This window comes from Notolepis coatsorum (genome assembly GCF_963971535.1).
Source record: "Notolepis coatsorum genome assembly, chromosome: 3".
Taxonomy (NCBI): Eukaryota; Metazoa; Chordata; class Actinopteri; order Aulopiformes; family Paralepididae; genus Notolepis; species Notolepis coatsorum.
This window is the reverse complement of record NC_140167.1, coordinates 10,247,501-10,269,086: the sequence shown is the minus strand read 5'-3', so window position 1 is coordinate 10,269,086 and position 21,586 is coordinate 10,247,501. Positions and strand designations below refer to the sequence as shown.

Genomic DNA, 21,586 nt, shown 5'->3' with positions numbered 1-21,586 from the left:
GTTCCGATCCGGTCGCCTAAAACACACACAAAGGTTCGCGAGCAGAACACACGTGCTGCTGGGGTGATAGAGGTGAAAGGTGACAGATATCTGCATATTGTACATTGTGTCACCGAAGCCCAACAACTCATAATAATAACATCGCTGGAATGCGACTTTAGTGCTTTGATGCCTTGTGATCATCTGAGAAGAACCCTTCGTTCTGCAGCAGCAACAACCCAGACATTGCGAATAATAAGAAGAACATCATGGCCGAAGCACCACTGAAGCGCGATGATGACCACCACCACCCGTTATTAAATGTGGAAATCGATCCGGACTTCGAGCCCCAGAAGCGGCCACGGTCCTGCACTTGGCCGCTGCCGCGTCCGGACTCTGGTGGTGGTGGCGGTGGTGGTGCGGGTGGTGGGGGCGGAGGACAGCCTGGTGGGACCAACGTGATCCCAGAAGAAGAGGACGACGAGGAGAGAGATGACCCGGAGGACGAGGAGGATGGCGTCTCTCCTCCTCCTCGGAAAGCCAAACCTAGAAGAGATCATCCGAGCGGCTCCTCCAAGAACCCCCCCGTGAAGGAGGAGGAGGAGGGGGGGAGCGACGGGTCCCCGGGGGGGCAGACCCTCCTCCTCGCCCCCCCGGCCCCTGGGGCCCCCGGGGGTCCCGGTCCCGGCTCGGCCTCGCAGCAGCTGAGGAAGTCCTCCTCCCGCAGGAACGCCTGGGGCAACTACTCCTATGCAGACCTCATCACACAGGCCATCGAGAGCTCCCCTGAGAACAGGTTGACTTTGGCCCAGATCTATGACTGGATGGTGAGGTCTGTGCCATACTTCAAGGACAAAGGCGACAGCAATAGCTCGGCCGGCTGGAAGGTGAGAGAGAGAGAGAGAGAGAGATGATGACACACATTGTCATAATACCGTAATAACAAAGAGGAGATTCACACGACCCAAGAGAGTGCTGTACTGTACTGTACTGTACAGTCCGCAGTGATGACAGCTGAGTGAATAGAACCACAAGGGTACATGTCAATTAGTGGTGTTATAGAGTTCCCTTGGGGGACCCTGATGTAAACCAGACGAAAGTCTTTCTCTGGTCTGCATCCCCTTAACAATTGTGTGTATTGAGCCGTACTGTATAATGTACCCATTCTGCAATTTGTTAATAAAGTTTTCAATCAATCAATCAATCCCCTTGTTTAGGTGTGAATGTGCTGTTAATTAGTAGTAGGCTAGCCTGTGTTATTGATTATCAACAGGGACATGGGAGATGTGTAGCTGCCAGATAGACACGAGGTAAGTGTGTGTGTGTGTGTGTGTGTGTGTGTGTATGTTCTTGCCAAATGACATCTAACTCGGGCAAGATCATGTTACAATACACACACAGCCCAGTTGAAATAGCCATACGGTACGATTCATGTAATTGAATTAGGCTTTTAAGGTTCTTGAGATTATTCTTAAAGGGGCACACAATGCTAAATTATTAAACATGTACGAAACAAAATGAAATGAAAAAATGAAACGTAATCTCACACGCATCCAAAAACTCAGTTTTGCATTGATTGATTGATTGATATTGTATTAACAGATTGCAGAATGGGTACAATATAGTACAGCTCAATACACACACAATTGTTAAGGGGATGCAGACCAGAGAAAGACTTTCGTCTCGTTTACATCAGGGTCCCCCATTTTCAATTCATCATAACATATATGACATACATGACATACAGATAGACAGTACTGCTACATCTAGATGTCATTTATGACATACCAGATCTACAAATACAGTACTGTTTGTGATACAAAAAAGAGTCTAAAAAAGAAGAGAGTATATACAGTGGTGCAGTCGTGGTCACACGCGGTTACACGCCGTGTTACTAGATGATCACTGAGGCAGAAGTACGCGCGCACAAAGATGCGCTCTATCCATTCGTTGTGCGCGTGCGTGGCGTGTTACCAGTTCCCATATTACGACTGCACCACTGAGTATATACATTTGAGGGGGAAGAAATTGTACATTGGAGGAGGTTGGGTAGGTAGGTTCATTTAGTTTTCATTTAGTTTTGACAGCTATTGAGAGTAAATGAGTTTGAATGTGGCCACCAGTGATGTCACCGGGGAACATTGAACCCTTGTGTTGTGTTAATTACAGCTCAGGGTAATGAAGTAGATGCCAAAATAGCAACACCTCGTCTTATAGGGACGGCTGCCTTGTCATTTCGTTGAGCTGTAATTAACACAGGGATTCAATGTCCCCCGATGACATCACTGGTGGCCACATTCAAACTCATTTACTCTCAATAATACCTGTCAAACTAAATTAATGTGTGCACGACTTGTTTATTAGTTTTTGGATGTGTGTGTGAGGTTACGTGCAAAAATAAATCTGCATAGTTATATATTCGTACTGGCAATCGCGTCTCGCTCTTCGCCATATTGACGAGGTATATCTCAATATGGCCAAGGCGAGACGCTCAGCCAGTACTCATATAACTAGGTTATATACATAACCTTTCGTTATATATTCGTACTGGCAATCGCGTCTCGCTCTTCGCCATATTGAGATATACCTCATCAATATGGCGAAGAGGGAGACGCTCAGCCAGTACTCATATAACTAGGTTATATACATAACCTTTTGTTTTTTTTGGCGAAGTGCCCTTTTAACCTAAAGATCGATCTGTTCAGATATGAATGATATGTAGGTAATTACTAGTAAACATGACTACCAGTCTTGTTGTAGGAAACGGGGCTAAGGTGCCTTTAAATTGACCCGTACGACGTGCTGTGTTGAGGGCTTGCTGCTACAAGCCTCAGTACCACCACCCCGCTTCTGCTTGATTTTAAGGATTAGTTTGGCCTGGAAAACCAATTCATCTGTCATGGAATCAAGTCTAATGAAAGCTCTGAGCTTTGCAGGATTTAAATGGGGGGGGGGGGTTGTAATCCCGTACAACTGTAGATGTGAAATGTAGACATTTTGGGGGGGGTTTCAGCGTAAATTAACTCTGACCTCTCTTGGGGGGAATCATGGCAGATGTTTATCTTGCATCTCTAAATGGGACAGAATATTTACATGAATTCGGTAAAGCCGTTGGTTTCAAAGAGATTTGGACGTTGCTGAAAAGTAATGGCTACGACGTACAGAGGTGACCGCTGGAATATGGACTTTTCTGCTCGCGGTCTAGCTGTGCCGCTCTGGCTCAAAACTGGGCTTTAATAGCCGTCACTCACGACATCGGTGTTTTTAAGTTGCTGCGCTCTCCTGTGCCACAACAAACACTGAGTATCTGTGAACAAATATCCTGTTCACCGAGGAAGGAAGGGGTTAATAGGGTTTCAGAAGTGCTGGCATCAGCATTTCGTAGGAGATCAGACGAGCTTTTTAGAGCGTGTGTGTGTGTGAGTCGAGAGAGAGTGTGCGTGTGTGTGTGTGTGTGTGTGTGTGTGTGTGTGTGTGTGTGAGTGAGTGAGTGAGACGTTCAGCTCTGGGGTGTCCACCTTTACTAGGGGAGGGACTGGCTGCATTGTCTCCTTCTCTAGGTTATGAATGGGATGATCTGTAATCATGTCCATACTAGGACTGCAGTAAAGCCGGGGCCCGCAATACGATAAAAACACAATCTCATCCCCCTGACGGCATTTATGCATCAGTGTAACATCCTCCTCCACTGAATTCAAGTTGTTCCCCCCCCCCCCCCCCCCCCCCCCCCCCCTTTGAATCCAAGCCACAAATCCAACCCAACCCCCTACAGAATTGTTTAGGGGGCTTCTGTAATTGGCTCGTCCATAAACAGAGTAGTAGAATAACAGTAGTTAACATTAATTACAGCCCGGTCGATGCCATTGGGACGCTTTGTGCCACACTTGTCTTTCATGTGGGGGGAGCCCGGGCACAGAAAAAAAAAAAATCAATCAGCTGACTATAAATTATGTAGGTCAACGTGTAGCGATGTGGCGGAGAGAGGGCTCGCCGTTTCACTGGCTTGTGGGTGAACTGGCATCGCTCCAGTCCCAGCTCAGAGCGAGGCTCAAAGGGCGCTACTGCAGCGGCTGGGTGGGTGGGGGAGGGGACGGCAAGAGTTGGCTCTTTGTGATTTATCCTTTTAAACGCCATACGGCCCCACACTGTATACGTTGCCCTGCCCACGTAGGCGAGAGAGAGAGAGAGAGACATTTCTCACTAGCTGAACAAATACAATATGGCCTGGTTTGGTTTCCTTTTTCTCTTTCACGGCGTTCATCACCCTTTCACTACCACACTACAGAAGGTTAACCCTTCCACTACCACACTACAGACGGTTAACCGTCGTCTAGTGTGGTCGTGGTCACGGGTTAACCTTCTGTATTGTCGCTGTGAAAGGGTTAACCATTTGGTAAGTGAAAGGGTTAAGCAAAAAAGAGCTTGAAGCGTTCTGTAAAAGGCTATGTTTCAGACTGCAGGCGAAAGTGGCCCATATGTGATTTCGTTTTTTTTTGCTCATATATATGCGACTTGGATCACTTTAGTTTTCCACGACAGTGTGAACAGCACAAATCACGCTTTCATAATGTGGTCCTAAATCGGATACAGGTCCGATTTTTCTTTTTCTTTTGCAACGCAACCTCAGTCTGACTTGACTGCGACTTTTACGTCACTCTAATTTGACATTTGTCACAATTTCTTCTTTTACGTCCAACTTCTTTTATTGTTCATTTGCACATGCAGGGCAGATATGTGAGCGTGATCAGCTCACACTGGAATCTGATATTGGCCACATAAAAAAAAAAAAAAATTATAATAATGTGAACAGCCAAACAAATCTGATCTGAGTGAGCACTAATGCTTGCAGTGTGAACGTGGCCTAACAATCTAGGTCTGTCCTTATTTATGTACGTCTGTCTGTCCCCATAAAAGTAGACCAATCAGAACTGACTATTTCACTGACGACACACACACTGACCAGTAGACCAATCGGTGCCGATGATTTCACTGGCGTCACACACTGAGACAGTTATCCCAGCCTGCCAGCGGAGCAAGCCACCTAGTTCAGCAATGACAAGCATTCATTCAATTCATGGATATAAATAGGATAAAAATGTGTCCGACGACAACCGCTTTGTATGCCAGAAGCGAAGCTATGTTCACCACCAACACACACACACGCTTTGTCACATCCTCTTTGATAAGAGAAGTGGATAAACGTTGGCATAACACTAACCACTATTGGCATCGCTAACATCAATCAACACATTTCTTATTTGATTTGATCAGTGAATGTTTGCTCGTCAATATTTAGGCTACACATGTTGTCTTGAACAAATCATGATAATCAGATATTGACTGACTTAAGCTATGTTAACCGTCATTATTACATGTTAACCCACATTACATTGTGGGGCGGCTATGGCTCAGGGGTAGAGCGGGGCGTCCAATGATCGAAGGGTTGGTGGTTCGAATCCCGCTCAAGCCCATGTCCATCCCATTGCCGTTGTGTCCTTGGGCAAGACACTTAACCTACTTGCCTCGTATGAATGTGTATGAATGTTGGTGGTGGTCGGAGGGGCCGTAGGCGATGATTATTCGCCACGCTTCCGTGAGTCTGCCTCAGGGCAGCTCTGGCTGCAATTGTAGCTTACCACCACCGGTATGACTGTGTATGAAGGAATAATGGACTCTGTGAAGCGCTCTGAGTCAGAGAAGAGCGCTATATAAATCCAATCCATTATTATTATTATTATTATGGCGTTTTAACATTAGCCGAAATGCTTGATTGTGATTGGTCAATAGCGCTCTGTTGCCCCTAACGGTGGTAAATTATTTCTCGATAATTGACCGCTGCTATGGGCAATGCGCAATAATGACCGCAGTTAGGGGCAACAGAGCGCTATTGACCAATCACAATCAAGCATTTTGATCGCAGTCACGAAAGCTATAACCTTGTTCCCAGCTTTATTTCGCACAGCTGCACTACATCAGGTGCAATCACGTCCACACCTGCCGATGACAGAGGAGCAACAGAACAACTGCGTCTGCATTTGATCTCGTCTTGTCGATGGTGTAAAATGAATTACGTATATTGTTAATAAGTTAGCCCTGTAATAAGCGGGATAATGTATAGCTATACTCAGTCATTGTCGCAAAATAATTGACCTTCACTGCGTTTAGAACACCTCTGCGAGCTATACATTATCCCTTACTTAGTGCTGAACTAATGTCTTTCTACTTTTTTGTTCAAGGAGGCTGCTAGCATAAGGTTGATGCTGGATCACACATTGTGGGTCATCATCACCCTTTAGCCACGCTGCAACTCGTCATCGTTTTCACCTTTTTTACAAGTTGTTTATAATACCTTAATAAACCTTAACCACTCCCCCACACTACCTACAAATTCACGATCCAACTTTACTTGACTTTACATCAGGGGTCTCAAACTCGCGGCCCGCGGGCCAATTGCGGCCCGCTGGATGATATTTTGCGGCCCCCTACTTGACATCAAAGTAAATTAAATTTTTTTTAATTTTAAATTTAATTTTTTTTAATGTTGTGGGACTTGTACAGCACTTTGTTCAACTTTGTCAGTGCTGTAAAGTTTAAACCTGACAAACAAAACACTTTGCTTTCATGAAATATTGTGAGCCGTCATTTGAGGCAGCAGCACAATGAACACAAATCTGTCAGTGCCGAGTCCGACCTCATCTTAAATAACAAACTTGCTTGTTGTAGTTAACACTTTGATTGCCCAAGCTTAATTCCACTTGACCCCCTTGAATGCCCAGCACCACTTCAATGTTAGCGTTAATATCGCCTAATCTATGTTTTAAATTATGTGTCTAATCTGCCCGTCGCTTATCAAAGACTCATTTTCCAGTCAACATTGTCAAAGCAGATTGTTTTTTTATCGGTTAATTTCCGTTTTCTAGCATTTTGAAAAGCACTAGATTTCACGGAAAAAAGAAGACATTCTATGATAATCGCCCTTTACTGGAATATTCTAGAACGTTGTCATTTTTCGGCCTATTTATGAATCGTTTTAAAATAAACGCTAGATTATCGATAGTATATGTGTGCGCATGCACGCTCGTGCCGCGAGCTGAAAATCGATTCTCCTAGTTACTGACCGCTCGCACAGTGAAACAGCCATATCACGTAATCACATAAAAGCTTATATCTCCTTGAAAACGGATCTGATTATCCTAAGCCTGGTAACATAGATTCCTTACCTGAGATCAGATGGTATCCAAATGGATTATTCCAATTCCTGATCGCCATTCGAAAAAATCGATAATTTTATTGATCCACCGAGTATAGTGTAAAAACACATCATCTCCGCTGCTCTGAAGCTCCAGAGTGAAACTGGTCGACGGCGGTTGCATGAGTGAGAAGTAAAACGTGGATTAAGTTTTTTTTTTCTCATTCATTTTCATTGAGTTCAATCCAAAAGGGTGAATTACCATCTGGGAGACGATAGGGGGCGCTTTTTCACATCTGAGCGCCTGGAGTGGTTGATTTTCCAACGGTAGACTTGGTTGATGAAATATGATTTCAGATCGCTAATAAAAAAAGCAAGAAAATACGAGAATTCTCGTGATGGGCCTTCAACCAGCGGGGGGTAAACCCGAGAAAACTCGTGATGGGCAGTCAAAGTGTTAACAAAGAGAGGCAGAGTTGATTTAGCAAAAAAATAAAAAAATTGAATAAAAAATCATATATTTTTTATTTTTATATATAATATTTGATGCGGCCCAGCCTCACCCAGACTCTACCTCCAGCGGCCCCCAGGTAAATTGAGTTTGAGACCCCTGCTTTACATCCTAACTAGTTAGGTTATGCCTTGAGTGATCGTCGGCAAACAAACAGGGTCATGATGAGACATAAGTGTTAATCCACACCATACAGCCTGTAGGCAAACATTGTAACTATATACTGTACAAAAGAAAACGGCGGTCCTCGAACATCGCCTATGCTCGATTCATGTTGGATCAAGTGCCCGCGTGTGAGGGTGTAAAGGTACCGCGTTGCAGTCGTCTCTTAGCCCATACTGTAATGTTATAACACTGATCTCTCTCCGCACACAAGCACACATGAACACACACATACACACATACACACTAAGGCTGAGCCCGAATGTTAGAACGTTCGAACGTTCGTTCGTTATGTTAACATTCGAATTCTAAATCAAAATTAGAATTTTTTATTTTTAATAATTTTTTTAATGTTTATTAATGTTTATAAAAAAAAATAAAATAAAAAATGTAAACTTTGAATTTTTTTTAAATTTTAATTAAAAACGAAGGTTCGAACGTTCGTTCGTAAAACCCTGACGAAGTTCGAATCCCAAAAACAGGCTTCAGGGACAGCCTTAATACACACACACAACACAACATTTTGCACTCACACAAACGCACCATAGGTGACTTTAAACACACAAGAAAAGGACACTTTAAAGGAAGGAAAAGGACACTTTAAGAAAATAACTTGTTGTGATTGTTGCATACTGTAGTATAGTTAGTAGCAGCAAGTATAGCATAGGGACATAGAAGAAAAACTGCACATTGTATAGGAATGTACATAGGATCCAGTGCCTTGAAGCGATTTATTAACATGTCTATTCTAGTTATCTTTTTATTATTACCAACGTAGCATTTATTTTTCAGCAAAGAAAGTGCAATAAAAGTGCAATAAACAAAACGGATACATTCACTGTGTGTTCTGCCTCTTATTTGTTGATGAAACAAAACCAACATCAACACAATTTACCACCAAGAGCGGATAGTTTAGTCTCACAAAAAGATCTCCGATGTTGTTAGCTACATGCTAATGTCAATGGCATTCTCCATGTATATAGTTAGCATCGAGGCTATTAACGTAGTAACGTTAACGCTAGTAGAAATGGATGAAAACTTTATTTAACAGATTGCAGAATGGGTACAATACAATACGGCTCAATACACACAATTGTTAAGGGTATGCAGACTGTTGTAGTTTTGGACTGGGCTCCTTATAACAATAACTTGACAACACGTTGGTAGCCGCAGCTACTTGGGACAGCTCTGCTGTACACACTGGAAATAACCGTGCAGGTCTCTACTGCGCATGGGCATTGGGCAGAACGGCTCCGTATCCGGCTCGCGCAAATTACATGGCACCATTGTCGGCGAGTTTCCAAAACGAAAACACCTTTGAGCGTTGCCACTAGGAAAACGCGTTTTCCTGCCAAAACTGCGTTTCTTTTTAACTTGGACATGCAAACGTAATCATTCGAAAATAGAACGTTGCTGTTTTACACCAGTGTAACCATGGCCTAAAGTGTCTTGACACTTCGACACGCTGCCCGGGAGGAGCGGGAACCTTCCGATTATTACCAGATGACCGCTCTACCTCCTGAGCCACTGTCGGCCCCGCCTTTATCAAGTTTTTCAGAGTCCAAGGCCATGGGAAACAGCGGGGATTTTAGACTTCATATTACAATGGTTTCCAGACATAGATTTTCCTCATGGTTCCCCACCACAATGTCAGACAGGCCCGCCACAAATAGATGACCCAAACCACCGCTGTATCTCTTCCACCAGTCCGCCACAGCCACAAATACCCCACGAACCAGTGGGGAAACGCTCATTAGAGGGTTTGCACGGAATGTTTGTGTTGTTTTCTTTCTTCCAACATGGCTAGGGTTGGGTACCTTTCACATTTGGTACCTGTGAATCGATACCGGTACCCAACGGTACCTTTTTTCGGTACTTTAGTCTAATTTCTTTTTATCTATCTACCTCAGTTGTGAGGAAAAAAAAGTCCAAACTTCAAATAACCACACTTTCGACCGTTTTCGGCCATTCCCCCGACTGCTTTGTTGTTGAATCAAGTCAAATCCTAGGTAAGCGTATATTGTGTGTGTGAACATTGACGTGAAAAAATAAAAATAATATAAAAATATATATAAGTAAAAGAAAAAAGAAATGTTTGACCATGGTTACTAGTGGTGAGGGAAAATATCGATATGTAGTAGTATCGCAATACTTTGTGTGGCGATACTGTATCGATACAAGGATGCCAAGTATCGATATTTTATTATTTATTAAAAATATATATATATATCTTTTTTTTGTAATTTCTTTTGGAAGTTGCATTGATCATTTCAATACCTGTAATAAATAGTACAGTAGTACACACACACACACGTGTGCATTCAGTTAAGTTGGAATATGACTAATACAAACAGTTCAGTTTGTCAGGTACATGCAACACAGATTACAGTGTTGACATCTGTCTGCTTGAGAAAATCCCATTTGCTGCAATAAAAATTATTGAAGTGAGATGAACAGACTTTATTTTATTAGAGAAGTAAAACAAAGTTTTACTTTGCAGTTGAAAAAAGGTAATAAATCGCAATATTAATATCGCAATACTCAGCATATCGAAATATATATTTTATCGCAATACTATCGTATCGTGACTTAAGTATTGTGATAATATCGTATCGTGAGGCCTCTGGTGATTCCCACCTCTAGTGGTTACCAATGGTTACACCAAAGCCTACACCATCGGAGGCTTTGTGTTACATTTCGGAACAGAAGAAACTGCCAATCACCAGCGTTACATCTTGGATCATACATCCCTATTATTCATACATACTTGGATCATACATCCCTCAGGGGCTCATACAGAAACAAGCATTTCATCATAAATTATTCTGTATTTTATTATGACAAATAATAAACAAACTTGAAACTTGAACTTGAAACCCCCTATTGGCTCACCGATGCTGAAGAGCTTAACTACTTGGGTATTGAAATTTGGTATCAAATGTCATTTTTCGTTATTCGATAGCACTGAAGCAGTTTCAAATTTAATATACCATAACAAGTATTGAATTCCGACACCCAGCCCTAATCTTGAGACATAGTGTGTCTCTGAGACCTTGGCGTGAACTCTCTTTTAAAAAGTTGATATGTCTTATTGATCATCTTATTGTGATTGACAACCATGAATGGTGACAGGACCTGGAGTAGTCCTACTATAGTGGCATAATGGCATAGGAATACATTCACCTGCTTCCTGTAGCTATGATGTCATTCTGTCTCCCATTGGGTTTCCCAGTGATGACTCATCTTATGACCCAGGTCTAGTATTTATAGGTTTGAGTTAAAGGGACAGTTCAGAGTTTTGCAGTTCAGAGATCCAGCAATATCAAATAATGCCTACCATTAAAAATGTCAAACATATTTGAGGTAAAATCTTAGGTAGAAAAGAGAAGGTTTACGAGCGAGCCGCCATTTTGTACACACAGATCTCTTCACACGCACATACACAGACGTTTTTTTTTTTTTTAACTACATCGATTGTGGTTGCAATTCTGAATGGCTTGTTAAAATAGGGAGGGTTCTTGTCACAGCTGAACTGCAGTAACTACACTATGTACATATTTCACAACGCAGGAAAAGGTTATTTTTTACAATCAGGGTAAATGGTATGAAATACCTGCACAGTTCATGCATTCACAGTTGCAGTACAGTTCATGCGAACCGGGAAACTTCAGACAGGCAGCAAACGAGGTCAAGAGACAAAACGAGTGTCAAGCTGTACCGTAATAACCTGTAGGCAAACGTAACTATATACCAAAGAAAACCACGGTCATCCAGCATTTCCAATGCTTCAGAGTGACGCTATGTGTTGGAACTTGGAACTAGTCCCAAAGTGACACCGTCACGACTCGAGCATAATAATAATAATAATAATACACTTTATTTGTATAGCACCTTTCATACAGAAACAAATAGACAATAATAAAAAGAGTAAGATAAAATAGACAGAGTAAAATAGTGCAATAGTGCAGTGCAATACAATTGTAGAATAGAATAGATAAAAAAAAAATATATATATTTTAAAGTGCAATAAAATAGTTCTGGATTACTGTTCAACAGTTCAAAGTCGTCTTTACCTTCTCTGTTTGGTATCCACAGTTTAAAACGTGACCGTCTTCCCTCCTGTTTTATACCCACGTTGACCCTTTGAACCTCCCACCCAGGGCAAACCTCCCTCTCAGGGCGCAGTTCCCTCTCTCAGGGTGCAGTTCTAGGCCTGGGTCCTGCATAGGCGATGTTCAAGGACCGCCGTTTTCTTTTGTACGGTATATAGTTGCAATGTTTGCCTACAGGCTGTATGGTGTGGATTAACACTTTTATGTTTACCGACTGTCTTGGAAGCCAAAGCTTCCCGGTTCGCTCGGAAACCGAGCCAGAACTTTGACCACGGGACTCGGTGAGTAAAGCTAATGGCATATCGACTAAACAACTCTTTCATACCACTTATTATTATCCAGAAATCTAGAACACTCTTGACATTTACCGGGGCCAGTTTCGAATTGCGGCCTCCCGTAGGTGCTTTTTTAGAGCGGTTTTGAAGGAGGGTCCTAAATCAGATACAGGAGCTGATTCTTTGCAATGCGACCTCAGTCTGAACGGCCATGCGACTTTCACGTCACTCTAGAGTCTAGATTGACATTTGTCACAATCTTTTATGTCCATCTTCTTTATTGTTCATCTGCGCATGCGGGTCAGTTCAGGAGTGTGGCCAGTTCACACTGGAATCTGATTTTGGCCATTTTTTTAAAAATAATGTTGAGCACTAAGCCTTGCAGTGTGAACGTAGCCCAAGTTATTATATTTGTTAATTTGGCTAGTAGCATTTATATAAAAAAAAAACTATTTAAAAATAATAAAATATTTGTGACTCATTGGGCCTGTTCTGTTAAAGCAACACACCTAGCTAATGCAATCAGTTCAAAGATTAGGTTATGTGAGAGATCCAGTGTAACTAAATGAGCCTCAGTTTATTCAGGAAGTAGCTGACAAATCCCATCAACCTTGCCAGCTCACCTAGGTGAGAGGAATAAATGGAACTAGCCGAGCATCGGGCCTGCGAGTCGGCTCACAGGCGTTTGTCGTAAGTGATGAAAGTGCTCGCTAGTTAATCGAATCCTGTAATTGGCTTTTGAGCGAAGGGCTTTGCTAGAAGTTTTGATGTCAGCTGGCGGGTCCATTGACTCGTAGCGTACGCACGGAAGAGCCTGAGCCTGGACGGTGATCTCTTCCCCCACAGTAGTATATACCTGTATGTCATGTATGTCCCTATGCCATAAATGTCATCATGATGTCATGTATGTTGTGTATGTCATAAATGTCACTATGAATTGAAAATGGGGGACCCTGATGTAAACAACACAAACGTCTGGTCTGCATCCCCTTAACAATTGTGTGTATTGAGCCGTACTGTATTAATTGTACCCATTCTGCAATCTGTTAAATAAAGTTTTCATTCATTCATTCATCTCTGTCCATCGCTAGCCCTTACAGATTCAACACTGTTTCACCGGAAAACATAAATAAAGTACTTAATCGACCACAGGAAAAAAGGTACATAATGTACGCTATGCTAATATATATATATATATATATATATATATATATATATATATATATATATACAGGTGCAGCTCAATAAATTAGAATATCGTGGGAAAATTATTTTATTTCAGTAATTAAATTCAAAAAGCGAAACTCTCGTAGATTATAGATTCATTACACACAAAGTGAAATATTTCAAGCCTTTTATTTGTTTTAATTTGGATGATTATGGCTTACAGCTCATGAAAGCCCAAAATTCAGTATCATAAAGTTTGAAAAAAAAGAAATGATATAGCAATTTCGGCCTAGGTAAATTACTGAATCAATACAGTTAAATATATTGACTTTTCCCACAATATTCAAATGTATTGAGCTGCACCTGTATATATATATTATAAAGTAATATATTTATGTTTTGTATCGGCAAACGTCCCCCCCCACCCCAAAAAAGTGTAGTTAAAAAATTTAAATAAAGTTTTTACTTTCACTGATATGAAACGTAAATATATGACTTATGGTACTCGATACATACTTTATTTACATATTTCAAGCAAGATCGTGCTGACATACTATTTTATACATAGTAGGGATGGGCATTTAGTTTAATTATTATTATTATTATTTTACCCATGGACAGTGCACATTAATCAACATGTTCAGTTTCCACATCAATGTAAATGTGCCAGAATTAGCTAATGAGCTAGTTTTCATCTGTAGTCCCTGCCTAACATCATGCATGTCTTCATGGTGTGGGAGGAAACCAGAGTACCTGGAGGAAACCCACGCGAGCACAGGGAGAACATGCAAACTCCACACAGAAAGGCCCCCTGCTGGGGTTTGAACCCAGGACATTCTTGCTGTGAGGCAGCAACCAAACGATCATAATTGCGACTGTTTTATTTCGTCAAATAAATAAGGAAACCAAATCCTATTTGTTACATTTATTGGGGCGAAAAAGTGCAGTTGACACAAACTGCTGTAGTCGAATACCTGTCATTCCGAATAGTCAAATATTCTAATAACCATCCTATTACATAGCCTACCTTCTCTGTTTAAGCCTCTTGTACCACTGTCTGTTTCAGTTTTGCATGTACATTGCATGTATTTTTCTGTGTAGTATTGGACCACCACAACAATCTGGCTTGGCAAGATTTCTTCAAATAAGTAAAAATATCTAGGGTCCTCTCTCCCGATTGGATAAAGTAGGAACGGAATACCAGAAAAAATATGTATGTTTTTACTACAGAGGGACTGGGGTTACTGATCAAAACATTCTATATCGGTGATGGCTGTCGGAATGTAGAGCTATTTAACACTTATTTTAACAAAAGAAAATACCACTTGCAGCACCTTTTTAACTAGAGCCATCGTTGACTGAAGTTAATTCAAGCTTACCAGGATCATACCAGACCTCTGCCAGAACCTCTCCTAGTCTCAACATGGCCTTTTCTTCTTCCTGCAGAGATCCGTGCAGGTTCTCTTTCTGCCGCTGCTGCAGTCTCACTCAGCGTAGGCTGGCTGAGCTCTTTAATTTTGTACGTGTTTGAGAATACCTCCAGGGAAATCCCATAGACCTTCTCGCAGCAGCCAGAAGTGGGTCACGGTGTGTGCGAGCGGTGAGATCTCTCTTTAGAAGACGGCGCTGTTTTTTTTTCAGCTGCGGCGCTGATATTGTTCACCATGCCTTTTAACAGCTTGTGCAGCACAAACGGGGAATAAAAACACACGTTCCGTAGTAATGATGTAATAGTAACTCTCTTGGGTACACGCTAGTCTTTCCCCCCCCAAAGCAACGTTGATCAAAAGCATGTTATGTACGGTAGTATTATGCAAACTATGCAGACCCATACACCCCCACACCCCACCCCACAAGAGTATAGCAAAGAGAAAAGAGATTATTATTTATTTATTTGTATTCTTCCCCTGAAAAAGAACAACCTGATTAGGTCATTTTACGCTGATTGGGTTGATGGAGAGGATGTCCATTATACATGTACCATTTTGAGATGTCAGGATCGGTCCTGTTTGTTTACAAAGAAGTCCCCACCACAGTCGGGACAGTCGAAACCTGCCCAATTCTCAATCAATATCTGAATTGAAGAAGGGAAAGAATAATGCGAACCTTCATACTGTCTTTTACTATTATGCATGTTGCTACTAAGGAATCTACCTTGCCTTAGTTGCCTATATTACTACCTTTACTACCTACTGTGCTAATATGTCTATATTACTACCTACTATGCTAATATGTAGGGCTGTACCGAATGCTTCGAAGCTTCGATCATAATGTTGACATTCGAATTCTAAATCAACATTAGAATTTTTAATTTTTAATAATAAAAAATAAATCATTTTTTTTTTAATCTTTTTTTTGTCTATTCAATCTGTTTAAACCAATGGGGGTTTTCTTCACAGTTGCAGTTAAAGATTAGGCTACACTAATATTATAATATTATATTTTAAGACGTCACCATCACTTTCATACCAACCATGCCCTTATTGGATTATTTATGTTGACGAAACTGATGAGTTATATTCATTAAAGAAAGTTGATTTAATAAAAGAAAAATACTAATTTAATCAGATTAATCACTTTATTCAAATTGAGGATTTAGTTTATAAAAAAATATAAAAATATATATATATTTTTTTAAGTAAATCTTTTTTTTAATAGACATTCGAAGCTTCGTTCGAATACTTCAATCGAAGCTTCGAATGTTAAATGACATTCGGTACAGCCCTACTAATATATACTGTGCTAATGTCTATATTACTACCTACTGTGCTAATATGTATAATTATACTACTATGCACTCAAGTTCAACACTGTTGGTGAACAATCTTACTGACCCTTAGCTGCCACAGTTGTACCCTTTCTGCTGACTTGTTGTACAGAACTAGTAGATAGAGATAGATAGATAGATAGATAGATAGATAGATAGATAGATAGATAGATAGATAGATAGATAGATAGATACTTTATTAATCCCCTTGGGGAAATTCGGGTATCCAGTAGCAGCTCAGTCAGTTGACAGACAATAGAGAGCGATAAAAAGGACAACCAATACAACAAACAAACAATGAAGGTCAGCGCTGAAGTAAAAAGTTCCAATGAATTAAATAAATAAATGGTGAGCACTATTGCACAGTGTTAAGTAAAATAAAATAAAATTGCTTTTTTTTAATGTACTTTTTCTCCTCCTATTTTCTGTATTTTCCTCCCATCCCAATTTTTGTCGTTATGCCAATCCTCCCCCCTTCCTGGTCGTTGTGCGCATTTGCCCCCTACTTGCCGGTTTAGGGAGCCCTGAAGTCTATCAGATGCTTCCTCCGATACATAGGAGACAGCCAGCAGCCTCTTTTCACCTGACAGCGCGGATTCTCATTGGTGAAGTGTAACGAGTGGGAGGATCACACTACCTTCACCAGTTCCTTCCCTTGCTGTGCAGGCGCCCCGACCGACCTGTAGGAGTCGCTGTTTACAACGACCAGTATACCACCCACCGGCTTCCCACCCTCTGACACTGCCAATTTATGTCAGTATGACGACCGACCAAGCCGGAGGTACCGCTGACAGCCGGATTCGATACCAGTGTCTCTGCGGTGGTAGACAGACGCTTAGTCCGCTGCGCTACCCGGCCGCCCTAATAAAAATTCAAATTGCTATATAAAATTACAGTATACAAATAAAAAATGTATTGCACATTGTCCAGGCGCCCAGGTCGCAGCGATATGAGCCGTCCACTGCTACTGCTCCTCTATCCTGCCAGGGTGTGGTGGAGAGGGTGACTGCTCCTCTATCCTGTCAGGGTGTGGTGGAGAGGGTGGCTGCTCCTCTATCCTGTCAGGGTGTGGTGGAGAGGGTGGCTGCTCCTCTATCCTGTCAGGGTGTGGTGGAGAGGGTGGCTGCTCCTCTATCCTGCCAGGGTGTGGTGGAGAGGGTGGCTGCTCCTCTATCCTGCCAGGGTGTGGTGGAGAGGGTGGCTGCTCCTCTATCCTGTCAGGGTGTGGTGGAGAGGGTGGCTGCTCCTCTATCTTGCCAGGGTGTGGTGGAGAGGGTGGCTGCTCCTCTATCCTGCCAGGGTGTGGTGGAGAGGGTGGCTGCTCCTCTATCCTGTCAGGGTGTGGTGGAGAGGGTGGCTGCTCCTCTGTCAGGGTGTGGTGGAGAGGGTGGCTGCTCCTCTGTCAGGGTGTGGTGGAGAGGGTGGCTGCTCCTCTATCCTGCCAGGGTGTGGTGGAGAGGGTGGCTGCTCCTCTATCCTGTCAGGGTGTGGTGGAGAGGGTGGCTGCTCCTCTATCCTGTCAGGGTGTGGTGGAGAGGGTGGCTGCTCCTCTATCCTGCCAGGGTGTGGTGGAGAGGGTGGCTGCTCCTCTATCCTGTCAGGGTGTGGTGGAGAGGGTGGCTGCTCCTCTATCCTGTCAGGGTGTGGTGGAGAGGGTGGCTGCTCCTCTGTCAGGGTGTGGTGGAGAGGGTGGCTGCTCCTCTGTCAGGGTGTGGTGGAGAGGGTGGCTGCTCCTCTATCCTGCCAGGGTGTGGTGGAGAGGGTGGCTGCTCCTCTATCCTGCCAGGGTGTGGTGGAGAGGGTGGCTGCTCCTCTATCCTGCCAGGGTGTGGTGGAGAGGGTGGCTGCTCCTCTATCCTGCCAGGGTGTGGTGGAGACTGTGGCTGCTCCTCTATCCTGCCAGGGTGTGGTGGTGGAGAGTGTGGCTGCTCCTCTATCCTGTCAGGGTGTGGTGGAGAGGGTGGCTGCTCCTCTATCCTGCCAGGGTGTGGTGGAGAGGGTGGCTGCTCCTCTGTCAGGGTGTGGTGGAGAGGGTGGCTGCTCCTCTATCCTGCCAGGGTGTGGTGGAGAGGGTGGCTGCTCCTCTATCCTGCCAGGGTGTGGTGGAGAGGGTGGCTGCTCCTCTATCCTGCCAGGGTGTGGTGGAGAGGGTGGCTGCTCCTCTATCCTGCCAGGGTGTGGTGGAGACTGTGGCTGCTCCTCTATCCTGCCAGGGTGTGGTGGAGAGGGTGGCTGCTCCTCTATCCTGCCAGGGTGTGGTGGAGAGGGTGGCTGCTCCTCTATCCTGCCAGGGTGTGGTGGAGAGGGTGGCTGCTCCTCTGTCAGGGTGTGGTGGAGAGGGTGGCTGCTCCTCTATCCTGCCAGGGTGTGATGGAGAGGGTGGCTGCTCCTCTGTCCTGCCAGGGTGTGGTGGAGAGGGTGGCTGCTCCTCTATCCTGTCAGGGTGTGGTGGAGAGGGTGGCTGCTCCTCTATCCTGTCAGGGTGTGGTGGAGAGGGTGGCTGCTCCTCTATCCTGTCAGGGTGTGGTGGAGAGGGTGGCTGCTCCTCTGTCAGGGTGTGGTGGAGAGGGTGGCTGCTCCTCTGTCAGGGTGTGGTGGAGAGGGTGGCTGCTCCTCTATCCTGCCAGGGTGTGGTGGAGAGGGTGGCTGCTCCTCTATCCTGCCAGGGTGTGGTGGAGAGGGTGGCTGCTCCTCTATCCTGCCAGGGTGTGATGGAGAGGGTGGCTGCTCCTCTGTCCTGCCAGGGTGTGGTGGAGAGGGTGGCTGCTCCTCTATCCTGTCAGGGTGTGGTGGAGAGGGTGGCTGCTCCTCTATCCTGCCAGGGTGTGGTGGAGAGGGTGGCTGCTCCTCTGTCAGGGTGTGGTGGAGAGGGTGGCTGCTCCTCTGTCCTGCCAGGGTGTGGTGGAGAGGGTGGCTGCTCCTCTGTCAGGGTGTGGTGGAGAGGGTGGCTGCTCCTCTATCCTGCCAGGGTGTGGTGGAGAGGGTGGCTGCTCCTCTATCCTGCCAGGGTGTGGTGGAGAGGGTGGCTGCTCCTCTATCCTGCCAGGGTGTGGTGGAGAGGGTGGCTGCTCCTCTATCCTGCCAGGGTGTGGTGGAGAGAGTGGCTGTCATTGTTCATGACCATGTCCGTGTGCGCCTCTCTCCACCACAACCCCCAGTGGGTCCACAGTCCACACTCCTGTCAAGGACTGAACCAGCCTTTTTTACCAGCCTGTCCAACCGCCCTGTGTACGTTGCTTTGGATGAAAGCGTCCGCTAAATTACTAAATGTAAATGTGAACTCTGGGTTTGTTCTTCACGCCCACTTGTCCGATTGACTGTTTTAAGGGTCCTGCAGACGAATACAAATTATTACAAATGCTTATTTCGCTTCCATGTAAACTGAACGCGTGTCGCCGTAGCGTGAGAGTGGATGAAGGCCAGTCGAGCACATTGAAAACGGGAGCTGTATTGAAATCACCCCCGGAGGTAATTTCAGCTATAGTGGTTTTTATGAAATCAATTGATGACGAATCAAGTGTCGTCTTTATAATTGATCAAACGGAAGAGATTCCCGAGGTGAAAAACGAATGAATAAGAAACGACGTTAAAATATGAACACTTTCTTCATAAAACCCAGTGAAAGTGCCATTCCTAATCTTTCCCCTCGTACTACTTTTTGTTGTTACAGAACTCCATCCGACACAACCTGTCCCTCCACAGTCGCTTCGTCAAGGTCCAAAATGAAGGAACGGGCAAAAGCTCCTGGTGGATGGTCAACCCGGAGGGCGGGAAGGGAGGCAAGGCGCCGCGGCGCCGCGCCGTCTCCATGGACAACAGCAAGTACATCAAGGGCGCCAGGGGGCGCGCCACCAAGAAGAAGGCCTCGCTGCAGCAGCTGCAGGCTGCCCAGGACGCCAGCTCGGAGAGCTCCTCCAGCCTGTCCAAGTGGACGGGGAGCCCCACGTCGCGCAGCAGCGACGACCTGGACGCCTGGACGGACTTCCGCTCGCGCACCAACTCCAACGCCAGCACGCTGAGCGGCCGCCTCTCGCCCATCCTGGCCAACCTGGAGCTGGACGAGGTGGTGGTGGGCGCCGCCGACGCCGACGCCGACGACTCGCCCCTGTCGCCGATGCTCTACTCCAGCCCCAGCAGCATGTCCCCGTCCGCGGGCCCCACCACGGGCCTCTCCGACCTGGCCGGCACCATGAACCTCGACAACAACGGGGGGCTCTCCGACAACCTGATGGACGACCTCCTGGACAACATCAGCCTCACGGCGGCCCAGCAGCCCCCCGGCGAGGAGGGGGAGGAGGAAGAGGGCGGCGAGGAGGAGGAGGAGGAAGAGGGCGGCGGAGGAGGAGGAGGAGCCGACGGGCAGGGGGGGAGCTCGGTGTTCACCTTCGGCTGCACGGGCGGTGGCGGCCTGGGTAGCCCCTCCGGCAGCCCCTACGGCGCCAACGCCCTCTTCGGCAGCCCGCCGTCCATCACCAGCCTGAGGCAGTCGCCCATGCAGACCATCCAGGAGAACAAGCAGACCACCTTCTCCTCCTCCTCCTCGTCGTCCTGCGGGTCCCACTTCGGCGACCACCACCACCACCAGAGCCTGCAGGACCTGCTGAGCCTGGAGGCGCACGGCGGCCACGGCCACAGCAACGTCATGCTCACCCAGTCCGACCCGCTGATGTCTCAGGCCGGCGCCCTGCAGCAGAACTCCCGCCGCAACGCCTCGCTGCTGCTCCGCAAGCCGGACCCCATGATGATGACGATGATGGCGGCCCAGAGCCCCCCCTCCCTGGCGGCGCTGCCCGGCTGGCAAGCGGCCTCGCCGACGTCCGCCAACGGAGGCCTACTACTACTGGGGCTGAGCAACGACACGTCCCCCGGCAAGCAGCAGCAGCAGCACCTGCTGAAGTCTCCCGGCGGCAAGAACGGCGCCCCCCCCGTCATGCAGCTGGGCTCGCCGAGCCTGTGCGCCCAGGACCACCACCGCTTCTCCGCCGACCTGGATCTGGACGTGCTCAACGGCGGCGGCCTGGAGTGCGACATGGACTCCATCATCCGCAACGAGCTGATGGAGGCGGACTGCCTGGACCTGAGCTTCGACTCGCACCTCCTCTCGTCGTCGGCCCAGAACGCTAACCGGAACGGCGGCTCCCAACAGACCTCGCCCGAAAGCTGGGTGCCGAGCTGAGGAAGCTCTCGGGTGTCATAGGAGACGTTGGTGTGTGTGTGTGGGGGGGGGGGGGGGGGGGTTGTACTGTATATCGGATTTCATTGTCCTGCGTAGTGCAACTTAAAAGGAAGGGGATTATGTGAAAGTGTACTCATGTAGTGTTTTTTTTTTTTTTTTTTACTTTTAGGCATTACAATTGGTACTGTATTTTAAGTGTCTCGAGACACGAAAATGGTGTCGTCACAGCGGGAGAAAATAATGATTGA

The 21,586-nt window shown here is 45.6% G+C and overlaps 1 protein-coding gene across 1 annotated transcript; it reads left to right on the top strand.

The window, feature by feature from the left end:
- Positions 1–727: 727 nt before the first annotated feature.
- On the top strand, positions 728–21,338 carry LOC311225182 (forkhead box protein O3-like; the record flags this gene model as incomplete). The annotated part of the gene is made up of 2 exons (XM_084310390.1): positions 728–866; positions 19,833–21,338. The coding sequence occupies exons 1-2, from the start codon at positions 804–806 to the stop codon at positions 21,336–21,338; spliced, it is 1,569 nt and encodes a 522-aa protein (XP_084166516.1). The 5' UTR covers positions 728–803.
- Between the last annotated feature and the right edge of the window lie 248 nt (positions 21,339–21,586).